General features: G+C 37.7%; 1 protein-coding gene across 1 annotated transcript; it reads right to left on the bottom strand.

The window, feature by feature from the left end:
- Positions 1-796: 796 nt before the first annotated feature.
- Positions 797-10969, bottom strand: PTGS2 (prostaglandin-endoperoxide synthase 2). The gene is made up of 10 exons (XM_005313866.5): positions 10733-10969; positions 9345-9461; positions 9053-9196; positions 8133-8276; positions 7435-7616; positions 6524-6607; positions 5999-6245; positions 4116-4402; positions 3264-3411; positions 797-3078 (listed from the first exon to the last, which is right to left on the bottom strand). The coding sequence occupies exons 1-10, from the start codon at positions 10782-10784 to the stop codon at positions 2669-2671; spliced, it is 1815 nt and encodes a 604-aa protein (XP_005313923.1). The 5' UTR covers positions 10785-10969; the 3' UTR covers positions 797-2668.
- Positions 10970-11319: the final 350 nt, after the last annotated feature.

Genomic DNA, 11319 nt, shown 5'->3' with positions numbered 1-11319 from the left:
GTCACATCTGCAATTGACGGGTGATCAATCACCAAACCCAAAGGCAGGGTGACACAGCAAGACCTATAGACTCTGGATTCAAACTAAAGCCTACAAAAAGGATGGGTGAGAAGGAGAACTTTGGAGGAGGGTAACATTCTGCTGCCAACATGGAAGGGCATCGGTGCATGCTCAACAGAGACCCAGCTCGTCCTTGTGCCCGGCTTTCCTGGCCAGTTAGCCGCCACAAGCTACGAACCCAAGCTACAAACTCAAGCCACAGACTCAAGCTATGTTCAGGACTGGTAACTATGCAGCAGCTGCAGAACATCTGATGGATGTGTGTGTGTGTGTATAAGGATTAAGATATTAGTTATTGGTCATAAATCAAATTGTTATCATAATAAATGTGGCATCTTTGTCTTGTCCCCTGAAAAGATCCTGTGTAGTTTTGTCTGTATAACACCACGTGTTTTGCTGCCTTCCCCTCCTCGTATTCATCCCTCTCCCCCGACCATGTATTGGCTGGGAAGTTTTCATTTACATTTTTGTCCCCCACCTCCTCCAAAAAATCAGGAACACTTTTCTGACACAAATTTTGCTAATTTTTAACACATCTTTGCATTAGGACTTGCCAAAAGCTATAAATTCTAGATCTTGATTTACCCTAATCTTGCATTATTAGTAAACATAATGCATTTTCTAAGATGAACTCTTGCGTGGGATGGGAGAAATAAAATTATATGCTGTTCTTATGATATTATGAATCAACTAAAATGTTCTGTTGCAATTAAGTATGAAATACCAGTACTCACAGTTAATGTCTGTACATTTTTTATTTTAACAGTTGTATTTTAAACATGTTCTTTTTGTAAAAAAAATAAAGGTGGAAAAATCATTCAAACATATTTAATATAAAACATTACATATAAATAATCTCATGCTCTCATAGCCATATATGGTAATCATCCCAACCCTATCAGTTGGGATTATATATTATTAATTAATAACTTATTAGAGTGCTGACATTGTGCTTGCATTGTACAAAATAGAGGAAGACTGGCTTTCTTTCCCATGTAGCTTATGAGCTACATTCAAACTGGTTGTATCTGGAACTCTCATTTTGAATTTCATACAAAGGGACAGAAGGATTGGGCCCTAATTCTGAAAACTAACTCAGTTCAGAGTTGTAATAGAGTGGGCAACAAGATGGTGCAGATTTTAAAACAATTTTTTTTCCCTAGAGAGGATTAATGTTGAAAGTTTTTGGGTAAGTCCATTTATGAACATTTACAGTTCTGAATTTAAGAAACCTCAGCATCTTTTAATGTGCATTGTGCTTTCTCCACTTTGTGCATTGCATAGAAAAAAAAAATATCCCCAAACATATCTGTAAAAAGCCTTCCAACCGCATACACTTTGGTGTACAATAGACTGTGTGTTCCTCTTTCAGTTATCAGTATTGAAAGTTACAAATTAACATCTCTTAAAATGAGCAGCCTAATTAAAATAATCAAAGTGTAAAAACAAGTAACTAGAAATTTAGGGAAAGTCACAGTCAAATTGTAACAGGGCCATATTCATACTAACATTTTCCTATCCTATATTAAGGATGCAGTATATACAGTGCTGGGAAGACTGTATCTTTCAGATGTGATATAAAACAGAAGCCTTGTCCACAAGTGGTCAGTAAAGCTCCCTGGCCATTTTTTTCTCCCAAAATTGTTTTCTGACCAATTCCAGCCTGAATAATTGCATTCTTTCTACCTAAATCCCCCAGCAGTTTTAATAGAAAATGCCATTCTACACCCGCTCCTAAAGATAATGAAATGATCCCTGCATGTAAAAATCTAAAGTGCTATTATAAAATCATTTTGTGTAATTTCTTGATATGATTTCTTGCAATATACAACACAGCTATCAAAATATAAATGCCCTGTTATCCCAGCCTGGAAAATAACTACTTCTAGCTAAATAGCAGCAAATTTTTCCCTCCACCCTACTATGTTGTGCAAACTCCAAAACCTAATTGGGATTTAAACACAGGTTATATATTTTTATAAAGTACATTTTAATTTTAAAAAGAGTATTAATGGAACGTTAAAGCATAGGTTTCAATGTCCAAAGTCAGAAAATAAAAGTTAAGGCTCCTCATTAAATGTTAATATAAAATATGTGCATGATAGTGAGGTAGTGTTTGTGAGAAACATAACTTTTTCATTTGCTGACTTTATACAAACATTTAAAGTTGCATAATTTGTTTTACATTCATTTACTATTATGGTACTGTAATTAGTAATTATTGCAGTTTTCATTAATCCAATCTTCTTGTTTTTTTGATAGCTCATTTTCAAATTAAAATATATGTTGACAAAATAACTTATTCCTGTAGCATTATGTTGCCTATCAAGTGACAAAACAAAACATTTACTGTCAAGTTTTATAGCAAAACACCCCCAACCACAACAACAACAAAAAAGGACCATTTTCCATTTACTTTGGAATACTTCTTTCTGTTGCAGAATTTGTAATTATGGATCCAGTGATGCAAACTTTAAAAACAGTGGTCTGCCTTGATCAGTGGAACCCTTGTCTGAGTAAGACATAGTCTGGATTTCATTTTTTAAATATAAAGATATAAATATAAATAATTTATATAATTACTTAAATAAATAAATAAACCAATGTACTACAATTCAGCGGATCTCTCTTTCATTAGCAATGTGGGGTTGATATCCTCCATTGAGGAGCTTGAGGAACTGACGTTAATGGTGGCCGTTTCTGTGGCTTCAGAGTTTAGGACATGGAAGGCAGTGATGGGACAGCCCTTCACGTTATTGCAGATGAGCTTTTGTAGGGAGGCAGTATTGATTATTTCAAAGCCCACTTTTCCGCCAAAGGTGCTTGGTTTCCAGTACTCTGGAGAACAGATAGCATTTCCCATCAGCCCTTTCAAAGAGAATGGTGCTCCAAGTTCCACCATGGTCTCACCAAAGATGGCACCAGGACGAGGCCTTTCTACTAGAAGGCCAGGGTACAGCTCCATAGCATCAATGTCTCCATAAAGCTCTTCTAATTCAGCTGCCATTTCTTTTTCTCCTGTAATAATTATTAATAAATAAGAATAGTAAATGGAAAATCCCACCTTTTAGCACTCTTCTTTTGGTCTTTAATCCTACTTCCCACCACAACCCCAGTTTATATAATCCTGGAAACAAACAGTGACCCATCTACTTTATTAACCATTTGTAAGAAAAGGCCCCATTAGAAAGAATAGCTCTTACCTGTAAGTTCCTCAAATGACTTAAAAGGTTTCATTAGGAAGCGTTTTCGGTACTCATTCAAGGACTGGTATCTCATCTGTCTGCTTTGATCAATTGAAGCCTTAGCTACTTTCTGTACTGCAAAAGGAACGTTCTTACCCCCAGCAACCTATTGCAAAAAAAGATACAAAGAATAATAACAACTCTAGGTAAACTCCTCACAACTTTTATAGTGTGTATAAACTTTGGGTGGAATCCTGCTTGCCTTCCTCAGGCAACATTTCCATTGAGTAAGGAAGTGTCCCTTGAATGGCTTGTAGCCCTACAATTTCCATTAACACTGGGAGAGTACCATGGCCCAATTGATAATATACAGCTATTGTATTGCACTTCTCTGAGAGTGCAACCTGCTACAGTAGATACACTTGTTTAGGCCCAGAATTGCTAGGATTTTAACTTTACAACTGAAATTCACTATAAAATAAGTGCTATTTTCAAGTAAATAATATTTTTTGCAAGATTATATCAAGCTTTGGAAGAGTTTTTCCTTTTCCTTTTTTAAATTAAAAGGCCATTTTTGACCTGACCCTGAAGCCTTCCTACAAATAAAACTCCCATTGAAATCAGTGAGAGTTCTGTCAGTATTAAGAGTGAAGAATCTGGGCTCCTGGACAATAACATTTAAAGTGCATTTGCTTTGGTAACTCCAGTACTAGGAAGAATTAGATTTTACTATTTGAATTAGGAGGTATCTTTCTTTTTCACAGAAGAAATTCCAAGTAAACTTTTACCCAAGTCTCTGGCTTATGTTAATTGGCACACAAAAATTCTAGACTCTGTCCAAAAGCTAAAAATCTTAGTGAGAATATTTACCCTGCCGGCAATTTGCTTGGAGAAGGATTTCACCATGTGGGAAAGGCCATGTTCCACCATGATAGAGTTGTTGTAGAGAAATTGCTGGAAAGTGTACTCCTGGTCATGGATCTGAAAACTGTCAGGCAGAAGTGGGTGCCAGTGGTACAGAGTGTTGAATTCGGCTGCAATTCTATTCTGATATTGAAATTGCTGGTTAAACAGCAACTCGGGATCAAACTTCAGCTTGAAGTAGTAGCCACTCAACTGCTGCACGTAGTCTTCAACAACAATCTTGATGGTCTCTCCTATTAGTTCAATGAAACAGGGAAAGTGTGTATCAGTTTTGTTTGCTTGAACAATTCTGAATGTTCAGCCAACTGTGTAAGAAAGGATGTAAATGGTGGTAAAATGGCCAAGGAGTGTTCTAAAATAAATATATTTTGGGGGAAGATTCAGAAGATGTCAAAGATTTCTTAATGCTTTGTAAACTCTTACAAACTCTTATAGAAGTGAATAGGGATGAAAATGATAGCAGTTCTAAAATGTAATAAACATTTAGAATTTAGTAGCGAAGTGTGTCCTTTCTATAATTTCCTTTTACAATTTTATAGCAAGGACATATTTTGCTATTACATTCTATAGGATTTTTCTGTAGGGAAAACATTGCCAATTTTATCCAGAAAAAGATATAAATATCTCAACGCAATTCTGAGTTGCTGTTTCTGTCAAATACAACTATCTCCTTTTAGTATACTGTTGCATTCTTCATTTGGGGACAACCAATTAGTTGTCTTGCCCAAATGGAGTGTGCATAAACATTAACATGAAAATAAATGTCACTGGCTAGAGACTAATATATAACAATCATCATTTTGGGTTAGCTTTCCAGTAACTTCCTAAATTCTAAACCGAATAAAAGCTTTTCTCTTAACCTGTAACAAAGAGCAGCGATTGCACTGAAGATAAGACACTTTAGCAGCAGCTGAAGGTCATCCAGCTGCACATGCCTGACATTTGAGAATTAGGCTATGTCTACACTTACAAGCTTATAGCGTCACAACTGTGCCGCTGTAAGAGCGCTTGTGTAGCCGCCTTATGCCAATGGGAGACAGCTCTCCTGTCTACATAATAAAACCAGCTCAACGAGTAGTGGTATCTATGTCAGTGGGAGACATAGCGCTGTGCACTCAAGTGCTTATGCCGGCAAAACTTATTTTGCTCAAGAGGGTGTTATTTTTTTCACATCCCTGAGCGACAGACGTTTTGCTGACATAAGTGCTAGTGTAGACACGGCCTTAAACTCACGTTCCTGCTTCCTCACTATGCACCTCACAGTTCTATTTCCCTTAGTAAAAGAAACAGAATGCAACTTGATTTAGGAATTCTCCACTGTTTGATATTCAAGATACTGGTTACAATGGACTGTTTTCTCATGAACTGTCAAATGCTGAACATAGGTCATGAAAACTTTAAAAAAAATTCATTGTGATTTGATTTAACAAACTAAGTAAATTTTGTTCTATTATTAAACCTCTTGAAGCTGCCTAGGGGAGGAAAAACCTCCCAGATCATTGTAACATGTTGATAACTTTTTAATGTACTTTATAATTAATAGCTGTTTAAAAAAAAAACAAAAAAACCAAGGCCTCCATTTTCAAAAGTGGACTAGTGATTGTGTCCCTCTGCTTTTGGGTGCCTAGCTTGAGACATCTTAAAGAGACCTATTTTCAGAAAGTTCTGATCTCCCTAGCCTCTGAAAATACCTTTAAGGTATTTTAAGCTGGCCCCCCAAAATAAGGAGGCACAAAAAATCACTTTTGAGAATGCAGCCCCCTGAAGCTGTGCTCTATATCTGTGTAAAATAGTTTAATATGGAAAGTCTGATTTTCATGTTTACTCACCTATCAATATGAGCCTGGTAGTTTGGAAAAGCTGCTCATCATTCCATTCTGGATGCACCTGCTTAAGGATGTCACAGACCCGATTGTGTTCTCTGAGCCATATTGTGGCATACATCATTAAACCTGGGACCAAACCAAACACCTCATTGCCTACAGAAAATTGCAGGTGCTTAGGAACATGAGGTGGGTAGATCATTTCTGCCTGAGTGTCCTTCACAGTGGGAGGGTACATTTCTCCATCAATCATCTGCAGTTAAAAAAAAAGGAGAGAGAGACTAAGAATCGCTGACGATATATAGACGTTCTCCAGTATTTTATTTTTCCCATTCTAAAAATACAGACTGTGGACCAAATTCTGCCCTTGTATTTATGTGTGCAGCTCCTACTGAAGTAAATGGGACCTGCTAACACCATGGCTGAATTTGGCCCTCTGTGTTTTAACAAGATTCATACTATTAACAAATGTTAATTATAAAATTCCATTGTTCTCCTATTAGACAATAGGAATTTTAAAGTGAAACACACCTGATACTTCAGCTTTCCATCCTTAAGTAGCCTCAGCTTAAGTTGTCTATCCAAAGTCTCTCCATAGACGTGGTTCAAGTCAACCTATAAAATAAAAGTATTTGAAACATGAAGCCAAACTACATTTCTGGTCATTTTAGGATGAATCCAACTCCTGTTTAAGTCAATGGGAGTTGGATTGGGGCTTAAATGTTTGCATATTAAGTATACTATGAGGATTGGCACCCTATGAATACCTTACATAAAGATTTAAAAACAAAGTCAGCTTTTTTGTTAGAACTGGATTAAATAATGCATAACAATGAGTTTTTAAATTCTCAGTCAGTTCAAAAAGACTGCTTCAAACATGTGTCTAAAAGAATGGACAGCCTAGAAACTATATAATATAATATTGTAAGATTCTTGTGGACTTTTAAACTGGAATTGGTTTTAAAGAAATAATAGATACTCATGTGAAATAGTTGCTTTTCAACAGCAAAGTCTCTTTTAAAAGTGTAGCACATGACAATTATTTTACAGTACTGTATATGCCTTTTTATGCGTGATGGAAACAGTCCAACAGAAAACCTTTTGGGGTCTCAGTAGATATGGATGGCTTTGTGTGAAAACAATAACACCACATTTGGAAAATTAAGACTGTGCAGATAAGGAGAATTAAATCATTTGGTATTTTTGATAGAATTATTTAGGCTCCTATAGTCTGGACCGGAAAAGCCTCCATCTTGTTGAACAACAGTTTTGCCCGCCTTAGGACTGCAGTGTCAGGCTTTCAGTAATACAAAGAATGCTGCGTAGTATGTGCATCACAATGTTTATGTAGCTCCTAACATTCTGAAGGATGTTGTTCTTGCCACAAAGGCTGATAAACTTTGCTGCTCTTTTCAGTGAGAGTCACAACTTTATGATCTTACCCCATGGCCGAGAGCTTTGGTGAAGGCTGGCCCTTTGTGGTGATCTGTCTTAAAGAACTGGTGGGTGAAATGTTGAGCAAAGAACGTGAACATCATATTTGTGCCTTGAGGATCAGGAATAAATTTTTTCCTCAGCAGAAATTTCTCCACAACTACTGCAGAATCTGGGAGCTCCTTCTTACCTGTAATTTAAAATCATATCCGTTTATTTTCCCTTACATTTGGAGGAAATAAAACTTATTTTATTATTCAATTCAGCTATGTCATTTTCTCCTTAGAACAAGTATCTATCATATATGAAATCTATGAGCTAGATCCACAGTGGAGATACTTGATTTATACCTGCTGACAACTTAGCTATAACTTTTACAAACCTTACTCACTTGATTTAAAACACAAGTTGATTGCTAAAAATCTTCATTTCTGCTATATTGAATCTGCAGCTCAGCCTTTTTAATTTCTTTCTTTTATTTCTAGCATTTAGCTCAATAACTACAGTTGGAGTCTGTAAATCATTACTTAGTTTTTAGCTTTTTGTACAGTATATCCAATATACTATTTTACAATATACTGTTGCAGATTTCAGAGTGTAGCTCTGTAAAAAATAGTCTCTTAAATGTTTTCCAAGAGGGCAAAATAAATTGACTCTCCCACCCACACTCCACAATCAAACATTGGAAATCTCTTTTATTCCTTACCTTTAACACCCATGGGTGTTGGGCAGTCCAGTGCCACTGGTGGGAGGGCTCTAGTGTAGAAGGAAAGGTTGGAATAGGCTTCCCAGTTTTTGTAACCATACTGGCTGTTGTACGTTGGTGGACTGTCAATCAAATGTGACCTTGCTAAAAATTAAAAAAAAAAAAAAAGTATTTTTAATGTTGGCCTTAAAACAGTAAATTTAATTTAATTAAGCTATAAGGTCAAATCCTTTCCACCTTACTCTTGTAAATAGACCCATTGATTTCAATAGGATTACTCAAATTAGTGAGATGATAGTATTTTGGTTATTTTACCGTAGAAATGGGGCCAGGCTTATCAAGTTTGCCTCCAGATATAAACTTTGCCAAAATTTGCTGGTGTGGGATATAGCGTTTTGTTTCACCCTATTACAGTGATAAGGGGCAAGCTATGATGTTTCAATTTGAGTCTGAACCTCTGCCCAATGTGAAGTATGGTGAGATCCAGGCTTTTTGCTTGGAGCCATCCTTATTTAAGAGCAAATTTACAGCGTGGTACTTTCTAGTATTAAAACCTTATTTAATGGAAAACATCAGTGTATAATATAGTGTTTGAATCACTACATTCAATTATAGAGATGAACAAATTATATGCTTTTTAGCTGTCATAATTTTTGTTTTACAAAAATAACAGAATAATTTTGATCAATGGTGGACCCCATAAAAAAATTCCCTTTCATCTGTTCTCCCACTCCTTGTGGTTGCCTCCTGATTATGAGGTGAAATGTATGCCATGCTTCTGCTTTCTACATCTCCTGTTCCATATATCTAAAGTATGTATGTATGTATGTATATAAAATCACTAAGCAACACAATATTTCCTTAAACTCTTGTGGACAATGTCTACAACTGAAGGATAATAGCACAAGGAGGATACTTACATGTCAATACATATCTCATGATGGAATCACGGAAGAAGGGAATGCTGTTTATTATATTCCAGACACCTTTGAAGTGAGTGAGGATGTAGTGGACAGTGTTCGGAGTAGGTTTCAATGACAGTTTCACCCAGGTCAAGAATTCCGCTGTGAGCATTGAGGGGAAAGATTAAGAATATTGTAAATTACTTATGAGGACTAAATAATATGCAAATCTGAAAGTAAAATACTGGAATATTTTGCAGCTTTCAAGTTTCATTATTGTTAGCTATAAAAACATAACTTTCAGACTTACGTGTAGTACAGTTTTCCCCATAAAATCCTGTCCTTGTACAGTCACATTCATATCGGTCAAAACCTGTCGTCATACACACTCCTCTGTTCTGGCATGGGTTTGAGCAGCAAGGATTAGCTGCAATGAAAATTAGAGTAATGTTAATAAAATAGTATTCGGAATGCATAAATCAATGTTTTCATCTCCCTCAGCAAAGTTTTAAGAGCTATGTAAGCAATTTCCTGAGGAATATGGCAGAAAATAAACAAACTGTAGGTAGGTCCAATTCAGACTAAACCCTGCACCGATATACTTAAAAGCTATTAATATAAGAAGAAAAAATATTGACGGTTGTTTATGGGTGATTCATTTTCAGTTGGTATTGTATGTAGGAGGCATTGCTAGAGAATTGATGACCCCTCTCAGAATGTTCAGATCATCTCTCAATATCCCATTTAAAACTTGTAGTAAAACTATAAGTTTTGAAGGTGGCAAGAGAGAATGGGGGAAATGAAAAGTCATAATTTCTCTAGGCCTAATTCTGTTCTCAGAATTCAATGAAAGTTGGGTTCAATAATAAGTGGGCATAATTAGGTACTGTGTTAGCTATTTATAATCCCTTTAGCTCCAAATCCTAGATTTACCTATTTCCTAGCCCTAAACCAGATTCAGTTTTTGTGTGTCACTTCCCAATCTCGACTCCCCAGAGCACTGGAGAAATCTGGATGCTGGCTGAAAATTTGCAGCTGGTGCCCATCTCTACTAAGAATCTCAGGAGCAACTTTTACATGGTAAATCAGAGAGGTTGGGATGTGACATCAACATGATATTTTTAATAATATAATACTAACAACAACAACAACGTAAGAATGGCACACTAGGTCAGACCAATGGTCCTTCTACCCTGTGGTATCCTGTCTTCTGACAGTGGCCAATGCTAGGCGCTTCTGAGGGAATGAACAGAACAGGCAATCATTGAGTGATCCATCCCCTGTCATCCATTCCCAGTTTCTAGCAGCCAGAGGCTAGGGACAACCCAGAGCATGGGGTTGTATCCCTGACCATCTTGGCAGCTCCTGGATTACAACTCATGAGTTCTGCACTGGTGCCTATGTCAACTGTGTCACTATAGCACATTCTTATCCCTGAGACTCCATTTCTTAAAAGCGTGGGGTGTCATCAGTGCTATTCCAAAGGCAGTGGCACTCATTAGAAAATTAATTCTGAATCTCGCTCTCCCTGTAGCCCCCTCAAGGCTGTGCCTCCATCCAAGTCTCAGAACAAAGAGAACACAAAACGCACCATGGAAGCCTCAACTTTGGGAAAAGGACAGCGCAAAGCACTGCAAACAAATGCAAGCGAAGGCAGCTCAGCCGCGGCTCTGAGACAGAGAAGGTTTGAGTGCTAACCTGCTTGGCTGAAAGCCAGGAGACCGAAGATTAAAGTGCAAGGCACAATCATATCCCAGTGGTTCTTCACGGGAGGAAACTTGCTGCTGCGTAGCCCTGTCAAGTTCTGTACAGAGAGCTACTTCTGCTTTCTTGCTCCTTTCACGGTGTGTTGTAGATTGCGTCCACGATTAACTGCATCCTACTTATGGACCAATGAGTGAGTGACGTAAAGTGCATCCGGAAATAGCCCTCATATCCAATAAGTCATCTGAATGAAATGGGAATTTCCTTGAGCGCGTGAAGAGGAGGGAAAGGTGCCCCCTCCCCAACTTCCTCCCCAGCTCATGGGATCGGGGGAATCCCCAACCTCTTCGCACCCGAGGCTGTTTCCCATGCGCCCCCCCCAAACACGTGGGATGGGTGTTTCTCTCTCACACACACTGTTCCCAGCTGATCTCTAGATTTAGCAAAAATCTGGAACACCAGGTTTGAGCTCCTTTGAACCTTGGAGGCTCCATCTCCCAGACTCTTCTGCCAGGAATCGGCCGTGCCGCTGCCCTGCTCTCCCTGCCGGCTCCCCAAGCTGCTGGCGTGAAGGAGCTGCA

This window comes from Chrysemys picta, chromosome 8 (assembly GCF_011386835.1).
Source record: "Chrysemys picta bellii isolate R12L10 chromosome 8, ASM1138683v2, whole genome shotgun sequence".
Lineage (NCBI taxonomy): Eukaryota > Metazoa > Chordata > Testudines > Emydidae > Chrysemys > Chrysemys picta.
This window is presented reverse-complemented; position numbering and strand designations above follow the sequence as displayed.